The sequence below is a fragment of the Lampetra fluviatilis genome, chromosome 21 (genome assembly GCF_964198595.1).
Source record: "Lampetra fluviatilis chromosome 21, kcLamFluv1.1, whole genome shotgun sequence".
In the NCBI taxonomy this organism is placed as follows: domain Eukaryota; kingdom Metazoa; phylum Chordata; class Hyperoartia; order Petromyzontiformes; family Petromyzontidae; genus Lampetra; species Lampetra fluviatilis.
Genome location: NC_136295.1, coordinates 1637197 through 1659758, shown reverse-complemented (window position 1 = coordinate 1659758; position 22562 = coordinate 1637197). Strand labels below are relative to the sequence as shown.

Below are 22562 nucleotides of genomic sequence, written 5' to 3'. Positions count from 1 at the left end.
GTCAGCAGCCACGCGAGTAGTCGTCACTCACGCACGGTTCAGATGGCCCTGGTAAATTATTTGCATACGACTCACCCCGGGTGCGGGATACAAGCACGACACTGCTGGCTAAATTATCGGCGATGCCAACCTCTTCAGAGTGCTATTCATTATTTGGAATTGCTGTCGCTGCTGCTGCTGCTTCGTCAGGAGTGGTGCACAAACACAATTAAAATAAACTCAACATTTTCGTCAAAACCACTGTGGCAATAAAAGGAAAAAGTGTATAAAAGGTGACATTTTGAGCAATGGCCCTCCTTCATAGCACGTAAATATAAAAATAAATATGTTGTTTGAAGGCCACAGTGTTATTGACAAACATGTTGAGTTTTTTTTTATATAAATGCTGATATGATCGTTTAAACAACAAGTGCGTGAATGACGTCACTAAATCATCATTATCACCACGATCCACAGGAAGATAGCCCTAAGTGTCCACTGCACCTTTCGTCACGGGTTTCCACTTTCCTCTGTCTTGTGCCAATATGCTCAAGTAGTGCCACATCTTTCTGGCACCAATCTCTGATGATTTCATTGTTCAGCCATTCTCTGTGAGGTCTTCCTCTCTTTCCTGTTCCTTCCATTTTTCCGAACAACACACTTGTAATTTCCCTGTTGTTGTCCTTCCTACATATGTGTCCAAATGGTGGCAGCTTCCTTCTCACCACTGCCTGCACCATCAGGTCGTCGTCTTCTATGCGCAAACTTTTCTTTACTTCTACGTTGGTCACTCTTTGGGGTCCAGTTTTAGATGCAGCAGTATCCTTCTGTAGCAATATATTTCGAGTGCCAATATCTGGAAATTGTCCATTGCGTGTTTCACGCATTAACGATAACGGTGAGATCCCAACGTTCTACTGCTGTTTCTCCCTCATCTTTATCTGGCTTAATCTCTTCATCTACGAATAATCTTTGCACTCACCCCTGTAGTATGTGCCCACCTACAACACCATGGCTTGCCTGCCTCAGTGGTGGAAGTTCTTCACACACGTTCGCATTTCGCCCATTGTTCTGGCTCCAATTGTCCCAGAAACGTGTCGCGAAAACTCACTCTTTCTTCATTCTCAGTCTCTTCATTTCGACATTCGTGGCACCCCCCCCCCCCCCCCGATTAACCGAGCCTAGGCTCAGTAAAATCGTGTTGCCATCTAGCAACCACCCGCCCGGTAATCCGATCTTTACAGCCACGCTTGAACAGGTAATTGTGTTAGACGTCTGTGTCACGGCGCAGTGGTTTGTCCACAATTGGCTTATCAGACGCGCAATCATCTGCCCCCCTTCGGGTTTTCAAAGCTGCAATCAACCCCAGGGAGGGGGAATGGGCCTGGCCCCACCACCCTTGCTGCTGCTGTTGGTGCCATTGGCCCCTAGGAGGCACCCTTTGACTGGAGTTACATTACAGAAAACCAAGGGGGCCCATTCGCCACGCAAGGGGGGGGGGGGGTCGGGCAAAGGCAAAAACCTGCCGGCTTCCGAGCCCGCATGGATGTTGAACTTTCTTTCGCGCACCCCGAAGTAAGCAGCCGTGCTCATCATCGGAGGTGCCGCGGTGTGTGGGGCGGGGAAAGGAGAAGAAGAGAACGGCGACTCTGTAAGGACGACTGACTGCTTCGTGACGTTAATTAGTGAGGACCACCGGCTCTCGTGTTCACGTTGCATCGCGGCTCATGAAATATGTGTTTTGTTGTTGTTTCACCGAATTCGTAAATAAACGGCGATTTTGGTTATTCATAAGGAAGGTTTTTGGGTTAGATCGCGAAAGGGGCCGTCCATAAATGACGTCACACGATTTTGGACGATTTTTTACCCCCCCCCCTAGTCACACGGCGTCACAAAAAGTCAGACCCCCCCTCAAATATGACGTCACAAAGCTCTGCCCCCCCCAAACAAAAACATGCTTCAAATCGCTTTAAACTATTGTCATTGTAGTGCGTATTTAATGTGGCGTTGCACTCTGATGTTGTAGGAGAAAACATTTAATAAAAAGTATATTTAATTAAGTAGAACGTGTTGTCTACATTTATTTAAAGTTGCGCATTTTGATGTGACGTCACATATTTCTCAACCCCCCCCCCACATCGTCACAAATGTCTGACCTCCCCCCCATAGGTGCGTGACGTCATTTATGGAGGGCCCCTAAGTATAAATGTGTTGTAACCCTCCACCACCCGACAGAGCGGGCAAGGTTTGTCACGTAAACAACGCGCCCATTTGTTCTGTTTCCGTGACAAACCTTACCGGCTGTGTCGGGTGGTGGAGGGTTACGACACATATATACTGACGCCATCCAACCCAACACCCTTTACTATGAATCTTTTGGTTATTTTCGTTTTGACGACCCCCCCAGCCCTCGCTCTCCACATTCCCAACCTCCTCGTTCCCCTACCCATCGCGGCCTAGTATCTGACCCCAGTAGGGTGCACCTTTACTGGGCAGAAATCTAGGTGATGCCGGGGGGAGGGGGACAAGATATATATATTTTTTCTTAAAGCAAATAAGCCTACAGGCGGTACTCGTGTTCAATCCAATAATCTATCTTGCACCTGCACACCAGCTGATGTCATCGTTCCATCTCCGTGGATGACATCCTGCCAGGCGCTCGCTCTCTCCTTTGGCTGCTACTTCGTGTCGAGATGTTGACCACCTCGCCTGGTACACAGGAGGTCGTGGGTTCGATCCCAACCCTGACGATGCCTGCTGCTGTATATTTTGAGTTTGCCTCGCTCTCCCATCATCATCACAGTGGCGAGGACCCAAAGAATATGAATTCCCGCAGTCACGAAAGCTTTAAGCCAAGATTTAACCGCCTCTACGGGGAGGGTTTCCACACAACTATTAGATCTTTTAACAGACTTCGAGACAAGAAGGCTCATCTGATCGATTCGCTCTTGCTGTAATAGTTTTCTCGCTATATTTGTCCTGCTTCAGCAGTTCGCCTGCTGTATTTTCACCTGAGGACGATTGCTTGTGTTGCGATCGAAACGTCGTGATTTTGTATTATTTTCCTATCTACATGACTTTACCGAAAGACCCAAAGCGTATGCCTTCGGAATGTTTAGACGCGGTGTGAATCGCTGTTACCTGTGCAGGTACGATGGTCCCTTGCAATCTTCTTGAGTGGGCCCAACGCATCTGCTCGAGCACAAGCCCATGACACGCAGACACGTAGAAAAGCACACACAGCAGAGGTTAGTTGGGTGATAGTTTTACGGTAAATAACACACGTTATTAAAATAATTGTTTTAATTAATCAGTCAATTTGGTTCATGTGGGAAGGGCTGGTCTCTCTATGGATATAAGATTATAGAGGGGCCTGCAACCGAAATATTAAGAAGAGCCATTTTCTTCAAATTCGGTAACAAAAAACTGAATATATGAATACAAGTCGGTCCTGAATGAATAACGTTAAAGCGTAAGTTTTGTAACCCCCTGTTTGAAGAACAGCAGACGCTGTTTTAAGAACAGCAGACGCTGCTCTTAAAACAATGATTTGTAATGCGGCATTACAAATTATTGTTGGGCGTTTTAACGTTCACCGCTTATCTATATAAATAAAGACCTTAGTCTGCGTCTCAAAAACCTCTAGGGTGCTTCCTGACAAGGTAGAAAGCTGAACTTTGGTACATAGGTAGCTTTTAAGACACAAACAACAGGAACATTTCTGAAAATCCGAGATTTTTCATTTTAAGGCCTCCAAATCTCCATTTTAAGTGCCCCATAGACATGTTTGTATACGTGTCATTCAGAAACCGTTCAAAATATAACATTGCGGTGTTTTCGTTTGATAGTGTTAAACAGCAAATACAATTAAAGCATGAACACATTCTATATTTTATTGTTTTTGAGATATTTAGGATTAAAGTGGCTTTTAACTAAAAAATACGCATTTTATGATGTTTAAATCTGAATAATTCGAAAAAAAAATAGCAGCTTCCCCTCATATAGTATGAATTTCAATCATTTCTGTTCTTCCTAATAAAAAAAATAACGGAATCTTTCAGTTGAACGGTTTCCGATGGGTACGTATTTAAATATAAGAAGTTTAATCAAGTTGTCAACAATTTTATATTTTTGTGGAAAAATACCAATTTTTGGAGTAGTTGTAAGCGTCTGATCATAGATAAAAATTGTAAAAAATCAGGTTAATTATTATATTTATTGAGCACTTTTTCCTGGCGAAGACAGGTCTCATGAAAGTCAAAAATTATTATCCACGCCAGAGAACTTCTTCCCTTCACTGTTGCCACTCTGCAATGGCTTCCCCCAATCAACCCCTCGCAGCAAATCTCTTAAATGGTCCAGAATGCTGTGGCTGCACTTGTTACCTGAACCTGTCACCACATTGCCTCGAGATTCATCAAATTCCACTGGCTCCAAATTGAATCCTCCATGGACCTGGCACTTCTCATCTCATATTCGTTGTCCTTCCCCCGCACCTACAATTAACATGGTTAGCTACGTACGGTGCGAAAGAAGTTCGTCCTACATCTCATGCTACTCCCTACTCTGTGCCCTTTATTTCAAGAACCAAGGCCTTCGATCAATGGGTTAAGACCTTCCTATTTATCTCAGCCTACATCTCTCTCTAAAGATCCAGCGTCTTCATCCTCATCTACACCTTGGTTGCAAGGACTTGAACTAATACATCACTTTCCTTTGAGTGAAATGCCTCTTCATAGTCTACAAAGGCTACGTGGAATTGTATTTGATATGAATGTTGCTCTTCCGCTACATGTGTGGTCGATGGTGGCAAACATTCCCTAAACACAGCTTGCTGGCTTCATTGATTGCCCATTATTCCACGGATGTAAATTTGACAGAAGGCTAATGGGTCTTTACTTTTTACGCCTGGTCATTTTTAATCAACTTTCTGTTCCCAGTTCATTGATAACATCCAAAGTTGTTCCATCTGGTTTGGAAGTTGTCCTTTTGTTATACTGCAAAGGACAGTTTACTTGTGCCGGTGTGGTACTTTATCTTCTTAATCTGATCAATTGTTCTGATCGAAGCGAATCCGCCTCATCAGCCGACTGAAACTCGATTTCTCACAAAGCCTGCTTTCCTGAATGTTGACTGCGCATGAGAGCGCTGCGATATGAAGTAATTCTGCACTGGGCTACGGAACGTGTATCTCTACATTTGGAGCCGTGAGCGTGAGTGTCCTACGTGGACGGCCAAGGAACCGCCGAGGCTCCGTCCGAGCGCGCGTCCACTGCTCACCCTTGCGTGCAGTTGTAATGGCACGGGTGGCAGACGCCGTCCTCGTCCGGGTATTTGTAGATGAGCTCGCCCGACTCCCCTGGGACTCCCTCCGGGCAAAATCCCACGCAGTGAGGGCCCTCCCTGTAGTGCCGGCACCGCGTGCAATTGTCTGGGCCCTGCCAGGGTTCGGCGGAGCGGGGGAAAGTGGCGGCGGCGGGGTTGGGAGGAGGTCGGGATTCGGGATCGGGGTTCGGGTAAATCGAGGAGAGGGCAGTTTGGGGTGGCGAGGGTGGAAAGCGGGGGGGGGGGGGTCGTTTAGTGTGTGGAGAGATGACACGGAGGCAAGACAATAATGGGGGGAGGGGTAAAAGAGTTTTATGGGAGGGATTCATCCATGCGATGCCGTAAACGGTAGGGTGGTGTGCATTGGAAGGGGCATTAACAAGGCAAGTAGGAAAAATACAGCGACGTGTTCAAGAGAAGAGAGAAGGGGCGTGGTGTGAGAACAAACAAGAACATCAGAGACCAAGCACTGGAATGATCTAGCGCTCGGGTGTTCAAACATGCTCTATGTGTTTTTGTATCTTCAAAGCCAACACCATCTGGATAAAACAGGACACCCGATGTACAAAAACACTCAGAATAAACCTCTCGTCACTGACTGTATGTCCTGCGCTGCGGCTATATCGTTCAATCAAACACTGTTGTGTCTGTACGCAAACATTTACAATAAGTGTTAGAATTTGTATTCATACATTTTATCAAAGTGAGCTCCTCCAACATCAAAAAGTTGTACAAACACGTTTAATTGTATATCGCCCTTGGATTGCAATTACACGTGACCTTACTTTCACACTACCTTGGTAACTGAGATGTTGTTCTCTTGTTTAATGTTCACGTCTAAATTTAACAACGCAAAAAGATGTTCTGTTAGACGGCAGGAAGGCATGACTTCCATCATGCCATACATGCGTGTCACGTGACTACCACACAGCATGTACAATAGTCACATCAAAGAGATGTCCTGCTTAAATGAGCATTCAGGCATTTGTGATCATCTCCTATTCACATCCCTGAGCCAGTGGCAGAGATTCCCCATTCCTATGGCGGGCCTAAGTATATCCATCGGATCATCACTGTTGACTTCCCACGAAGTGGTGACTCATTTAATCAATCCCGGAGGGATGATGGGCTGAGTCAACCCCCAACGACGATTTGAACCTTCTGATTGATTCGCTGTTTGGTTTCAGTCGTGCGAGTAAAATGCCCATGAGATATATGCGCCCTCCACCACGCGACACAGCCAAACAAATATAGTCGTCACCTGCTTGTTGTTTGTCAGCGAACTGGTATGTTGAAAAAACAAGCAAAATTGTCGAATCTCCCTCGCTTTTGACAACTTCATTTGTTTGGTTGTGTCAGGTGATGGAGAGTGCACAGCTTTAATCGGCATTATCCCCACACTACCTGTCCCAAAACACGAAATACGAATCATCATATCGGCCGTTAAAGTATACGCACGTAATGGACCTTGCCGATGGTGAGCCGCTCGCTCTTGAGCCACATGGCCGTACACCGCCCTCAGCCCCGACCCGTGTCCACCTCTGCGTGTTACGCAAGTGCGAGCATAGCTAATGATTACAGCTGTGATGTCCAACCCTGCCCCCCCCCGCAAGAGATACTGCACCTTACTGAGGCTTTTTGATCTGCTCATGAATAAATCGTGTGACTTGTTACATTATACGAGTTATATGTTTTGGTGGTGCAGGGTGCAGTGACTAATGCGATGCCGAACCCATTTGCTCCCAGTGTCATAATGAGCGATCTCATCATTCACTTTGAGGCAAACGTCTACCGCCGCCTTAGTTTGACATCGCGCAAGCCTCGCGCAAGAGTCAGCATTATTGATCGACCTTAAATGTAATAATGTACGGGTTCAAGCGTCGTGGTCGACCACTGCGTTCTGCGAACTTGAACCTCCGCACGATTGCTGTGTGCATGTAGAGTTACTAAGTAGCTCGTGCGCATGCGGCATACGTAGCGTGTGACGATCGCTCGTGCAGTCAATCGTAGCTACAGGTCAACAACAAAATAAAAAAATGACATGCTGGGAAAAAGGGCCATTGTCCAAAATGTCACTTGTTTTTTTACGTACTGATATATTATTTTGTTAATAGTGCTTGTGCACCAAAGCAACAGCAGCAACATCAACAAATAATCCGTTCCGTACGATGTAGCTTTGTCCTATATTTCTCCATGGTCAAAGCTGCTTGTCTGGGATGGGTAAATATTTCCCCTCGGCTTCTGAAACGAATTCCGTGTTTTTTTTATTACTCTGTGCATTTGGCACTCGTGAAAATCAGCCTGTCTCACTCTGCTACCCTGGTCTCTGAATACAATACAGCTATAGAATTATTATTATTACCACGACATTTGTTTGTCCAGAGAAGCCTCACTCAGTCTCAATACTGTATTCTGGCAATTTTTTGCAGAAGGGCGGCAATGTTGCTGCTACGCGTAATCCCTGTTGGGCAATTTGCGGGGACATTTTCAGCACATTGCAATGTATCGAGAGTACCAGGTAATACTCTTTGGTTCTTTCGGTAAAGTCACGTAGAAACAAAATAAATAAAATAATAGAATACGACGTTTCGATTGCAACACAAGCAATCGTCATCAGGTAGAACTATATTTTAGAGAGAGACAAAACACAGACACGGAGACACACATGCTTGTGTGTCTGTCTGTGTGTCTCCGTGTCTGTGTTTTGTCTCTCTCTCAAATTTAGTTCTACCTGGTGACGACTACATGTGTTGCAATCAAATCGTCGTATTCTGTTACTTTATTTATTTTCTTTCTACTTGACTACCGAAAGAACCAAAGAGTAATTCCTGCAGTCACGAAAGCTTCAAATCAAGTTAGTACCAGGTACATTTTAACTATGGGACAAAACCATAGAATCCCTGCAGAAACCCATGCATAGGAAGGAGGAGAACGTACAAGGGGTCCCATGATGTAGAACGGACAAACACAAAAGGCACCAGTGGGGAGTCGAACCCGGGAATTTTCCTGCTGTGAGGCTCATATGCTACCACGACGCCACCCTTACGCCAAGAAACAGTGTAAAAACAAACCTCAATGTTACAGTCATGCTATTTTCTTTCTGATGCCATTGTGGGCAGAAGGGTTTCCGATAGAAGAGAGCTCTAGAAGGGGTGGGGCACGTCCGGCCCGCGGGCCGTACAAGGCCCACGAAATCATTTGGTCTGACCCTGCCAAGGCAACCGCAGGCGGGACTCGAAATTCAATAAATCTAGGAGCAACCTGGAAAAGTAGTTGCGAGTAGCAACATCATCAATACCAGCTAACATCACACGCCTCACCAAAGAGAAGCAGTTCCAGCCATCGCATTCGGTGAGTTAATTAATGTTTGACCAAATATAACAGGCACATTTTTAAGTGTTTGGTCTACCCTTCCATGCTGGCCAGACTCAGAGGTAACTCTGTCATCATCTTCTGTGGCCTGTCGTCTGTAATACAACGGGTTGCACTCCTGTGTGAGAGATACAAATGGATGCTTGGGGTCATCACGTGAGGCTGGTAGCCCACAGGGTGAATGACGACACATTGTTTGAGAAATACATCTTAAAATCCCTCCTATTTGTCATAAGCTCATACACAAATAACGTTATCCAACGCGACCAAATAATCCACCGATTCCCCCAAAACAGTCAAGACTATTTGGGTGATTGAGGGGAAGATTTCCAATGCAGCACAGCTGTGATTTAAGTCTTCAGATCTTTCATGAAGTGAAAATGGGATGGCGCACAGTGGGAAAAAAAATCGCCAAAAATAAAACGCAGGAACCCGGTGCGTGACGGAGTGGAGGTGGGGGGGGGCACGGATTCCTATGATCGGAACGGGCCGCAATTGCAGTGACCATGAATAAATTACGATTGAACTTTCACCTCTGTTCTCTCTTTCCGTGCATTTTGTGGCCTATCGGAGCGACCGTGGCCACCCTGGGGAAGGAATGTGGAATGCCCACCGGTGGATGTGCGTTCGAACAGCGATGACCAATGAAAGCCAGAAGTGATTTCCTGCTCAGATTTGCAATGAGGCATTGGTGCTCACCACCTTTTCACGTGCCTGAGCCAAGTGGCGGAAATTCCACATTCCTATATCGGGGGCGAGTCTATTCAAAGGACAACCACTGTTGACATTCCTCCACAAAGTGGTCACCATTTTACCAACCTCAGAGAGATGATGGGCTGAGTTAACCCCCAAACGGGTTTTTTTCAACCTTCCAATTGCGAGTTGCATGCTCTACCGCATGCAGAGCGGCACATCCGAGCGATGGATGAGCAGTAGCCCACCCTCATTTAGGCACTTTAACCACGTGACTGTAACAATATATACAGGTCAATAAACGATGACAAGAAAAAATACTGTATGTCACCAGGTAAGGCCCACTGAGCTATACAGCTCTTTTCCAGAAACGACCTGGCTATCACAAATGATTGCTCAATTAAGTGGTTTATCATTATGTGGGAATTTATCGTAGCCAAATACTTGAAACGCATGGTGATGATTCTAAATGTGGAGGGAAAAACCGGAGGGCCTGGATAAAAACCCACAGCACCACGGGGAGAGAGACACGCGCAAACTCCAAATAGGAAGCAGGCGATCCACTTCTGGATCAGGTACTTCCCACACCATGTAGGTCTCGTGCGCTACTCAGCCACGCGGGTGAGTGCAGCAGGCTTTCTTGGAAGGTGGTAAGAACAGACATAGGTGCATAGACTTACACAATACCTGTCAAATATTTCTTTAAAGAAATAAATCTATCTAATGTGAGACTGTCTGGCACTGTAACTTCGTGTTTTTATATATGAATTACACCGCCGTGGCTGACGTAAATGCTTTTAAAATAAGCTCGGTTGCACCTAAATGAAGAAAAACCAGTCTCGCACATTTAAGGGCTCAATCCCCTAATACCGCGGCCGACACAATTGACTGGCACATGTGGAACGGACAGTGAAGTCGAGCGACTGCTTGCAAGCGGCTGGGCCAGGGAACGAGCAGGCAACAAACTCTGAGCCCCCTTAAAGCCACCCACAACAATTGACACACCAATCGGGGTGGGCAAAAAAAAAACACCATTTTCAGTTCTCTGTATACCCACTGCTAAATAGATCACTTTCACAGCCAGTGGGGAACTGCGCTGGCTCTGTGGTGGCCACGCTTCTGCTACTCAAGCCGCGTCCCCACGACAACCAGATGAGGCCTAGCGAAGCTCAGACCCTTGGGCCCCTAGGGCTCTGCTTCTCAACCCGAGCCATACACTTAAGGCCAGTTCTAGGGTTGTCACCTGCCCGGGTTTTATCCAGACAGGTCCAGGAATTGGCCATCTGTGTTCGGGCGTCAGGAATTGATTCGTACCGAGATCTGCTACCGGTAATGAGTTTAACTTATTTTACAGTACACTGCACAGTTTCGATAGACATAGGCTGACTGAGAAATTTGTCCGGGTTAGGTCTACGGTGGAAAAGGTGCGATGCTCGGCCAGGTATTTCACACCTGATGATGATTGCTTGTGTTGCAGTCGAAACGTCGTGAGAATTTTTATTGTTTTATATTCATATTATTTTATTATTTCCCTTCTACGTGACTTTACCGAAATAACCAAGAATATGAATCCCTGCAGTCACGAAAGCTTTAAATCAAAATTCACAACCAGTAATCGATTCACAACCAACGTCTTAAATTTATGGAATTTACTGCCCTATATTGAATAAACCAAGCCAGAAAAAAGATTCTCCCTCAGCTGCATCATGTGTATTAAGGCACTGTGGTTTGGATTAAAAAAAATAGCATGTGTACCACACCTGGTGCGATTGACTGCCAATTTTGAGTGTCAAAAAAGGCGAGGGTGGGATTATTCTAAAGCAACGTTTCAGCTCTCATTTTCAACATTCCACGCTTCCATCTCCTCAAGTGCCGCCTCACCTGAGAACCGTCAGCCCAAAAAAAACTGGCACGCAATGTTTTGGAACAGTTTTTACATTCTGGGTCTCATCAGCTTGTTGTCGAAACCGGTCGAGCGTTTGCTTCCCTGAGGCAACCTATTATCCAACACCTTTCTAAAAAAAATGTGAAATATTAAGACCAACCTATGCAAATACGAGTTTGTTCCCTATGCAAAAAAATTTTCTTAGCCCCACAGACGGCTCACAGGCAGCGCGCGATCTCTTACACGCACAAAGCCACGTCTTTCATTTTCGAGAACGGTGATTCTCAACTTTGTTCACTCCACGGTGCAGTGACTTGCCGGCTCCCCCGATCTCCACGGCACACACCGTTTGCCCGACTGCGCATTCTTGACCAAGAGAGTTTATCAGAATCGGAATCAGATTATTTATCCTGGAGGAATCCGATGAGCTATAAAGCTTTTTTCACAGATGTTCAGTCGGGGCGGGTCAGAAAGTTACAACAAACAAGACGAAAACATCATAGGAATGTGTAAAGTATAGGAAAGGTAAGCAAAACACTCAAATGTGTCGACATAGCCATGTTTATTTTACTAGGTAAAGCCCACTGAGCTATTCGCTTATTTTACAGAAACGACCTGGCCACAAATGATAGCACAACGACGTGGCTTATCACGTGGACATTTATAGGGCTGGGAACTGACGGGCGTCTGCTGACGGACTACGTTGGGACCAACAGAGAGGGGAGGGCGGGTGGTGAGGTGAGGTCTGGATCAGCCATTGGATGTCATGGAGGAGGAGGAGGGTTCGTCTGTCCCAGCTTTAAACAGTGACGCTCTCTCCTTTCCTATGACCCCGAAATTACTGCGACACACCTGGCCTTTAACCCTGGCAAAGTGCGAGGTGTGAGCAGTGTCTTGGACGACAACATGGGAAAAACGGCCTACAGGCGGGTCCACAGCGAAGCGGGTGAACTGAATGCCATTGGGTTGCGTGCAACTGAATCGCTGACGTGGATGTCTCTGCAAGCACAGCTAGGGCTCCACCTGTTCCCTCTTGTATGGGATGGTGTTGGCCCCCCTCGCGTGTGTGGGCTTTCTCTGGGTGCTCCGGTTTGCTCCCGCAGGTAAACATTCGTTCATTGGCTAATAACATATTTAAATATATAGAGAGGACCTCAGACCCTGGGGGGAGGGGAGGGGGGAATTGGCACCGGCTCACTGCCTGGCTGCCTTCCTGCTCGTCTGTGGTTCCCCGTGCCACTGCGTTGTTTTCGCTCTCCCTTCCAGAGTAAGCAAACACTGTACAGGCACATTACGAGTTGAAATTATGATGAATTATTAAGTTGCGCAATTTCAAGAGCAATTTGGGTTGCGCAACTGATAACCTAGGTGTGAGCCCGGCCTCGCACACATCAATAACCTGAGCACCATTTTATGCAAGTCAACAATGCTACACATACTATGCCTAGACCGGGCCTTGCAGCGGGAATGCTGGATTTCACCTTTCCCATGCTTGACCAGGCAACGTGGTGTCCCATCTCGTGTTCCAGAGCAAGGGAACGCGAGATACTCTAGCAAGAGGACAGCAAGAGACTGTGGTCGCAATCTCCCTTAAAGGAAACAATTTCCCCAGATGTGTTTATTCCAATTGATTCCTCTTGATTTAATAATCGCTCTGGTGGCCCCTCGCTGCTGCAGCCACAGAAACCGCGTGCAGTGAACACTTCTGGCTGCTAAAAGCCCCAGAGTACCGAATCATTTTGCGAACGGCCTTAATAGGCAAATTCAACAATAAAAATCTAACTGGCATGCAGAATAATTGCCGCCGTATGTATGAAAATAATTAATTTAGTAAATGTTTCACTGTGAAATAAATTAACTGGAAATCGTTGTGAGTACATAACCCACTATCCGGGGCTAATAACGCATGGCTCAGAGGGGCTGCTCTCAAGGGCAAATGTCAATCGCTCCAATAAAGTTTTCCTTGGTTATTTAAAATCAGATTGAGTGGCACCGTCGGTGGAGTGCTTTACTGCTCACAATGGGAAGATCTCGTCATCTCCCTTCCAGCATCAATACAACTGAGTTCCAAATATGAAAAGTCAACAATGATCCCATCACGCATGCAATGGCCCCTCATCAGGGCCGTATTACCCAATAGGCACAGTAGGCACGGTGGTTGGCACAGTAGGCATTGTGCCTAGGGCCCAAGCAAAACTAAAGGGTTTATGAAAGAAATACGGCCATGCTTTATTCTTTGTTCGTATATTAAAACAAGTAACTGAGATATCTTCTTGAATAAATATATTTTGCATAGCAAGGATAGCCACAGTGTAGATATAAAGAGGCAGAGCCACGTGAATCGTTTTCTTTTTTTCAAAAAGGTGAGATAAATTAACACCGGAGATTAACTTGTCGAGATGTTTTCATTCCAAAATTACCAAGAACATCTTCAAATGGTGTTTATCGCAAAAATCTCATTCTCAATAGAGAGTAGTGAGAGGGAAAACAATGCGTTGTTATCCTTTGGTTGATCGGAGACAGGTTTTTTTTCATCAGCTTTAGCGAGTGACAGCGGCAGTAGTAACATGGGGCAGCGGTAGGAACCGTACAGAGTTATCACTGAAGGTCTACGAAACAGAAGTGCCTAGGGCCTTACAAGAACCTTAATCCGGCCCTGCCCCTCATAATGATGGTGTCTTGTAGGCGAGGGTCATGGTTCACACTGATATTGTGTTGTTTAGTTTCAGGTTGAGAACTCAAGAGACCAGGATCGTCTCAATTGCAAGAGTGACCTGGGTCACAGTCGCGTGTGTGTGAGAGACACTGGACTGTGGAAGAGGCCTCAAGATCCCTGTCAGGGGTACAGCAAATAGGTTTCTGCTTATTCTCCACACCGAGTCATATATGTGTAGTTCCTCCGAGCACTCTGCCATCCTGCACCGTGTGAAAATAGAGGCCCTGCAAGGAGGAGAGGTTTTGGTGCGTGGCGGCTTACCGGGCCGTGGCAGGTGAGGCTGCCGTTGATGAGCATGCATTCGGTGTGGCACGCGATGCACAGAGCGCCACTCACAAACTCACGCTCGTCCCTGCAGCGTCACACGGGAGAGACGCATCAACACGCACACACAAAGACAAGACAATGACAAAGATCTCCCCCTGCATAGCCCTTAACAAATTGTTGGCACAAGTGCTGTTCGTGAACACCCGTGAAGGCCGGCACGGCACACAATAGGGTGGGTGGCCAGACCACGACTGGCCACCTTTGTCTTCCCAGTGCCCATGTTTTACACACCGTGCCAGGTACTTATTTGAGGCTGAGTCCACCTAGGGGAGGCCCAGGACCGGTTCAGATGATCGTCACTGGTGTTGGCCGCGAGTGGGAAACAAATCCGAGTTGCCAGGTTTGTAGTGCAGCGTGCTAACCGCTACACGACCGCTCCCCACATGCAGGCATACATGCAGATGCAACCAAGTAGGCCTACACGGCTCCATGAACAAGAACTCAAATGTGGCTTAAAGCTTTCGTGACTGCAGGAATTCATATTATTTGGGTCTTTCGGTAAAGTCACATAGATAGGTTGAAAGAATGATCAGCACGAGAATAAAAGAACATCAGAGAAATATTAAATTCTCCCACATGCAACTGTCAGCAGTAGCAGAACACGCGTGCCAACAAGGGCCCTCAATTGATTTTGATAATGTTGAAGTTTTGTGCAAAACTAGCTACCACTGGCCAAGACTAATTAGATAATCTATCGAAATTGAAAGAAATCAAAATAACTTTAACGTTCAGATAGCTACCGTCTTAGTGCTGCATGGAAGCGAATCATCAAGTAATACATTATTTAAATGCATGCCTACTAGGGGCAGCGTACTTCAATAGGGATTACCGTTGGTGGGGCTATTTTAATAAACACAATAGACAGGAAGGACAAGTTCAAAGGACTCGCATAATGCACACGCATAATGTACGATGCCCCAGTAACCCCCCCCCCCCCCATCATTGTTCAAGAGTGCAGAAGGGTGGTCACCACATCTACGCCTCTATATAAGGAACGAAACAGTAAAACTTCTCCACAAATCTGGCTGTCGCCTGATGAAGCTAATTGTAATTACTGGCGAAACGTCGTACTCAGACTGTGAATGTTGTGACTTGGCTCTGTACTAGTGACGAATTGGCACGTTCTGTTTACGTGACAACCCTTACTAGTTGGCTGTGTTGGGTGGTGGCGGGTTTCAGCGACACATTTATATATTTATGCGATCTAACCCAAACAAACCTCTATGATGGATCCTTGATTTTTTTATTAATCAAGGCTTAGTTGGGTACTGATAAATTGAAGACGTATGATGCCAAATTGAGGAATCGTTGTTGAGCACAGATACGTTTCCAACGCTCTACAGGCAAGGCTTGGTGGCTCCCATAGACCGATTCAGTGCTCATCCCCTGTCTGCAGCCTTGAGCCAGTGGTGCAAATATCACATCCCTAAGGTGGGGGCGACTCCATACAAAGGGCAAGTGTCATTGACTTGAGGGGCGCCGCGGTGACGAGATGTTAACTACCTCGCCTGGTTTACAGGAGGTGGTGGAATCAACGTGCGTTCATGGTATTTGGCTGCGATACATTTCCACGTGATGAACAACTTTGTTGAGCTATCATTTGTGCCCAGTACGCTTCTATAAAGGAGCCACATAGCTCAATGGGACGTTCCTGGTAAAATAAAAATAGTTTTGTTTATACAGTGTTCTCCTATAACTCGTGTTTTCATAACACGAATTGGATATAATGCGACGAATGTATCAGGGAACAATTTTTTTTATTAAAAACTATTTATTTTATTTTATTTTTAAAAAAATTGTTCCCTGATGCACATTGGATACAACGTGATTGAGCGAAGAAAACTACATCGTGCCAGTAGGAATAAGCGGTCGTACGGCTGCCTCGGCGTAGCATCACACAAGACGGGATGCTGCTGAATGCTTCTAGATGCTACCCACGTGCCTCAGTCTTTGTTCAGCCTGCGTACGCATTTCACATATTTTATACGATTTATTATAACGCGATTTTTCCATAATGCGGTGTTCTTCAGGAAGGCAAATACGGTACCGCGTTCTAGCAGAACAGACCGTAGTTTAGTTTATCGACTTGCCCACAAAGAGGGCACTCGTTTTCATCATCGCTGGAGGGTTGATGGGCTGAGTCAACCCACCAACCGGGATTTGAACTCGCAGCCTTGCGACCGCGAGGCCCCTCGCTCGCACCACTGAGCCAACCGGCCAGTCTCCCCTCGCGACCTTACCCGTCGAGCACGCTGCAGGACTCAACGCACGTCTTCCCACGCTTGTGGAACTTGCAGCTGAGGCACTGCATGGGCCCGGGGCCCCAGCAGCCCTCTGCCGAGCACAGGGCGTCGCAGACGTAGCCCTCTTTGCCTGGCCGGTCACACGCACAGCAGTGGCGTCCATTGCTCTTTGTACAAAATAACAACAAGAATGGTTTATCCATCATAGAGGTTTCGTTTTTTGGGGGGTTAGATCGCGTAATTATAAATGTTTCATATTTAAGGCCAAAACAGGAGGAATTCTCCACAATTCTGGCTGTCACCTGATGATGCTGGTTGCAATTACCAGCGAAACGTTACGGTACTCCAACACACCGGTGTGCTGAACTTGTATCTAACCGACACATTTCATTTACGTGACAAACCATACTAATTGGCTGTGTCGGGTGGTGGCGGGTTTAGCGGCACATTTATATTTACGCGATCTAACCGAAGAAAAAAACCTCTATTATGGATAATAATAATAATAAGACAGCAATTGTAAAATGGCCCCGGTTTCTCGTTCACTGCTGTCATGTGAATGATTAATCATCGCAATTAGACAACAATGCAAACCTCTCTCCACTACCACTTTGTGTTTCATTAATTAAAATATTTCACCGAAAACAAAAAAAAAATCCCTCGAGATGAAACATCTCGTTTGAACGGCGTGTCCAGGCTATCAACCAAGGAATTCGGCCGTAGCTCAAGCCTCTGATTCACGCAATGTACTCAACATTGAACTTCCCTGAGCCTCGTCGTGAACTATTTTACCCACTGTCTACCCACTGCCATGTGCACTATCAACACCCCTTCCTCTTACTATGGTGCAACTGACCCATCTCGACCTGCACGCGGACTGATGTCACCCTGCTCCATCTCGACGGTTGGTCTTATTTTCCTCGTCTCCTTTGGCTGTCACTTTGGCTGTCACTCTACAATCGTGTTTTGGTACCGTTTGTTGTTGTAGCGTTCTTACCCGCCCATACTGGACATCTGTGAACAAGAGCTTATAGTCACGTAGAAGGGAAGTACCGAAAGAACCAAGAAGATGAATCCCTGCAGTCACAAAAGCTTTAAATCGAAAAGAGCTTATAGCTCATCGGATTCCTCCAGTATGAATACATATTCTGATTCCAATAAAAATGGAATATGCCAAACATCCCTTTGCAAGGAGTCTTGAGATTCAATTAAGCTTTTCTGGATAAAATAAAATAAATAAAAATGCAATTTGACCACGACTTATCTACCAAGGCATCGCTAATATTCCGTAGTTATTCACGACCATTGTCATGGCCATCCTTAAATGTGTAATTTGTAATATACCATTCACTACATACACACTGCCGTATTGTGCTTCAACTACACAAAAAACCCGAAACCAGCGTGTTTACAACTCTGCCTCGAACGTTTATAGGCTCCCCATTCCCTCACGGCATCATTGGCCAGACATTCCGTGCGACGGGTGCACGAGAGGAATTCACGGAGATGGTCCAATGCGGCAAAACGCCCGAAGCGAGCGGTGCTTAATCAATAACTCGGTGAGGTCGCTGCAGACCACGGCATGCGTGAAGGAAAATAACCAATCGGTGAACGGCATCTTTTATCAGCTGTGCTGTTGCTTTCAAATAGAACGCTGGAGGCGGCCGAAAAACAGGTCACCACATTGTACACAAACCACCAGATTGCCAAAAATGCAGATTATAAGCTCATGAAACTCTGCTGATGAGCCTTAAAATGTCAAAACTGGTCCCGAGGATGTATGGGTTTTGACAGAAGGAAACAATGGCGAGATGTGATTACATCAACAGCATTGACCATGGTCAGTGGTGGATCCTCAGGGTGGAGTGGGGGGGGGAGCATGGGGGGAAAAGCCCCCCGCCTTGAGACCCCTAAAGTTGGTATTTTATTGATATTCACCACAGGAAATCAATGGAATGCTACACCACCTTTGCCAGTACCAAAATATGAGAATAGGAATGGAATGGAATGAGACGAGGCTCAAAAGAAAGCCGTCTCTGGTGTGGACCAATCAGTTTCAAGGACAATGCATAGATTATCAGAGTGTGTGTTTTGTTTGCATTTTGACCACAAGTATTGTGGTTAATGCAGACATGATTCCTTGTAAAAAGGTTTCAGTTTTGGTACTGGAAAGGGAGGTCTAATGATGTGGAATGGAAAGTTTTGTATTATAATTGTAGAGCCCAATGAGAAAGTGCTGGGACTGCCCCTTCCCCCTTCCTTGGGAAGTTTCTAGATCAGCCTCTGGCCACCGTGACCCCGTGACCCTCCAGCTGCGGGGGCTGCACTCACTGCAGTTGTCTTGGGGGGGGTCGTAGAGCAGGCGCGGGCGACTTGACCTCAGCAGGCGGGTCCAGTTGACCGTGTCGTGGAAGCAGAGGTTTCTGTTCCGTCGAATGTAAATGCCGCCCTCGCTGATCTCCTCCAGAGACTGGAAGCTCAGCGATGTTATGTGCGGCAGGTTGGACACCAGGAAGGAATAGCCGCTGATAAAAAAACAACAACTAAAATATAAAATACAGTTGCGATAAATAATCGTTTTCTGGGTCAAATCGTGCCAGTGAAATGCCAATGTGTGCCGTACACGTTGGCATGGGAGCGAGTAGCATGGTTGGCTACGTACGGTGGTGCGAAAGAATTTCAACGTACATACTTATTCTACAGTGCAAGTCCAGCAAGTACACATCAAAGGGCCATTACCAGGACATAATCAATGAAATACCGATATAAATGTGTATATATATTTTTAAATCCATTACGATTAAATAATCATGACATTAATAATCCTAACACAAGTGACACAATTACCAAACATTACTCGTCGAATATAAACTGGACCCAAATAATGTTGAAACAAAACAAAAAATTGGCCGCACTGTAGCAGTTACCTGTAACCTCTTCGCATACGTACAGTAACGCGTAACAACCAGAATAGTGACGCTGACAGGCGAGTCGCAGCGACACATTCCTCCGAGGGAAACCGAGCGCCGTTCACCCTCGCGCAACGTTTCTGGCCAAAGTGCATCGTGTCCGCTTTTGTCAACGATGAAGCCCGTCCCAATGGAGCGTGAATATGAAGTGGGGAGAAGTCTTGACCGCGGGTACTGGGGTCAAGGTGAATCCTTTGATGCGACCACTCCCTCCCCAATTTAACACGTAGGCTTTCGCGACCAATATTATTCATAATATAGGTTTTTGGGTCAGATCGCGTCATTTATAAATGTGTCGTAACCCTCCGCCACCTGACACGGCCAATCAGTAAACAATGTGTCACGTTTTTCAAAGGACAAAATAATTCACTTCTCTAGCCCACCGGTGTGTTGAAGAGAGAATCAACAGCATTTTAAAATTTGAGTAGTACGACGTTTCGCTGACAATGACTCCCTCCCCGGCGACGCTTCCTTCCCTTTTGCTCGACCTCTGACCTGTGGCAGAGCCAACGGCAGGCCTCTCACCGCCGCTATCCGGATATTCCTCTTTGGCTTTTGGATCCCACTGCAAGTGCCTGTCTCAGTGTCCTCCTCCACCCCACACACACATACACGTGACTCATCCAACGTATCCTCCTTTTTCCTGAGTATGCCGAAATAATAATGTCACATACTCAATGTTGTTCTATACCAAACCCCAACCTTATCCTTCACCGAAATCCCAAGCATTCTTCAAGTGCATACTGTTAGACCAGGCGAAAAGTCAAGAGACAAGCATTATTCTCATTTGCAAGCGCGACCTTGCATAGACAAGAGTGACTTACGGACCAGCAATATATGTAAACGCCATAATTGTTTTCTAGATGGTTCACTAAGTCCAGATGTAGCTCAGTGTGCGATGGTTAACACGCTGGACTTGCAGTCCACAGGTCAACAGTTCAATTCCATCTCAAAATAATGGGAACTACACCAAAACTTAATTCGTGTGTGCAAATTGAGTAACGTGGTGTGAGATGGTAAAACGCAGCGTGGGCAGCAAGCAAACTGTGGATAGAGATGAAGACCAAGTCCGCGGTGTATGGAATTAGAGTACAAAGTTGATATAAATACAGGGACTCCTCTACTTACGAACGAGTTAGGTTCCAGGTCTGTTCGTAAGTCGATTTGTTCGTAAGTCCAACTTTACTCCCGTCGATTCCAAACATGTTGTACGGCATGTACACTAAATACGGGGAGTGCCTTTAAAAATGTTATAATCTCATGTAGAAGTAGATGCCACTGGTTCTTCTTCTTGCCAACCTCAACACTTTCACCACTCTTACGCTTCTGAGACATGATGGGGGTTGATATTGTTCTTGAAAAGAGCAAAGAACGTCGTAGTGAACCCGCGCAATGACAACGCAACAACAGACAATGATGGCGACCCTGGCAGAAATGCTGGGTAATGACACCGAACAACCACCGCCGTCTATTGCGCGGCGGTTGAACTTACGACTCTCAGTCCAATCAGGCAACTGGACGTAGGTTTGTTCGTATCTCTGAAAGTTCACAAGTCGAATATTCATAAGTAGAGGGCTCCTTGTAATAAAAAAGGCAACACCTGCCAACGTACTATATAATGGTTCAGATATTCGGTGACAAATATCTGAACCGGTCCTGGGCCTCCCCTGGGTTAACTCAGCCTCAAATGAGTACCTGGTGTGGTGTGTAAACATTGCCACTGGGGAGACAAAGGCGTTTGGTCGTGGTGCTGGCCACCTACCCCCATGTGCACCATTCAGGCCTTCATAGGTGCTCGCTAACAGTACTTGCCCCAACAGTCTATTAAGGCTATACGGGGGAATATTTCTCTTTATCTTTGGATGTGAGTGAGTAGGTGCGTAGATACGTTAGTGAGTGTATGATCTTGTGAGTGTGTGAGTGATCGGTTAAGTTAGTGGGCATGTTGTTATGACCTGCAGTGTGGTGAGGGTGTGTATGATCAGGTGAGTGTGTGAGTGAGCTGCAGTGTGGTGGCTGAATACAGCATGACTGAGATGAAACGGCCAGTCCAGTGAATGACCACACGTGGCTTAAAGTTCTTCTAACGTGGGCCAGCAGTCTCACCTTCTGGTGTCCCTGCCTCTCACCGTCCGCAGATTCTCCAAAACGCTCAGGTCTGTCCTGTTTTCTGGCCAGGCTTCAATGTTGAGGAACCCTTCAAAGCCGACAAGTGAGATCACGAGGCAACAATGAGTTTGCGTTCACTTCATCAGTGATGGTCGCATGCTGGACAACTCCTCTTACATGAACTCACTTGATTACCGTTGAACCCAAGAAAGACACATTTCTTTACGGTGAATATACCACATTAATTAGAATGAATTTTATTCTGACAAAAGTCAAGTTTAAAACCGTGTTAAAAAGTGTTTTTTTACTTCATCAAGACATACTATTTAATGCAATGCCAGGCATTATACCCCGAACATTATTCACATTGTCAAGGACACAATGATATCCAGTGTGCTGTCTATAAATAGTAATTGTGTACAGGTGCACATCAGGGCCAACAGTTAACCACTGTCGAAGCATCGTCTGTCATTGGCAAAATCCTGCAGACTACGATAATGCCACAATGAGAAGCGGGTCATACCTGTGACCTCTTGCACATTGTGGAATACATCGAGGGTGTCCGGGTTCAGAGGAGGAATGTTGTAATAGCGGTCGCTGAAACAAAGGACAAACCCCCGTTCATTCCAGGTTATCACGTGAACTATTGCGCCATTGCACGGCGAATGAGCTTGAATGGCCTTGCGACTTCAGCAGCGATCGGCGAGAGCACAACGTGAACCCGAGTGTGGCTCCTCCCAGAGCATGCTGCCCTTGCGACTCTATACAAGCTCGATGTAGATAAGTCCACAGTGATGACATCACCATTACCCCTCTTTTCAAGACCGAAGCAGGAGGACTTTCTTCACAATTCTGGATAATCGCCTCATGAAGCTGGTTGCAGCCACCAGCGCACGTCGTACTCGAATTGTAAACGTTTTGGGTTTAATCTTGATTTGAAGATT

General features: G+C 46.1%; 1 protein-coding gene across 1 annotated transcript in view; it reads right to left on the bottom strand.

Moving 5' to 3' along the window:
- LOC144938129 (receptor tyrosine-protein kinase erbB-4-like) overlaps positions 1-22562 on the bottom strand; it is a 99939-nt gene that overhangs the window by 25364 nt on the left and 52013 nt on the right. Inside the window, exons 10-16 of the mRNA XM_078865841.1 lie at positions 22142-22215; positions 21616-21706; positions 18872-19065; positions 16538-16670; positions 14232-14322; positions 5260-5417; positions 3121-3171 (exon numbers count right to left, since the gene is read on the bottom strand). Of these exons, the coding sequence (XP_078721967.1) occupies positions 3121-3171; positions 5260-5417; positions 14232-14322; positions 16538-16670; positions 18872-19065; positions 21616-21706; positions 22142-22215 (792 nt within the window). The remainder of the gene's footprint in view (positions 1-3120; positions 3172-5259; positions 5418-14231; positions 14323-16537; positions 16671-18871; positions 19066-21615; positions 21707-22141; positions 22216-22562) is intronic.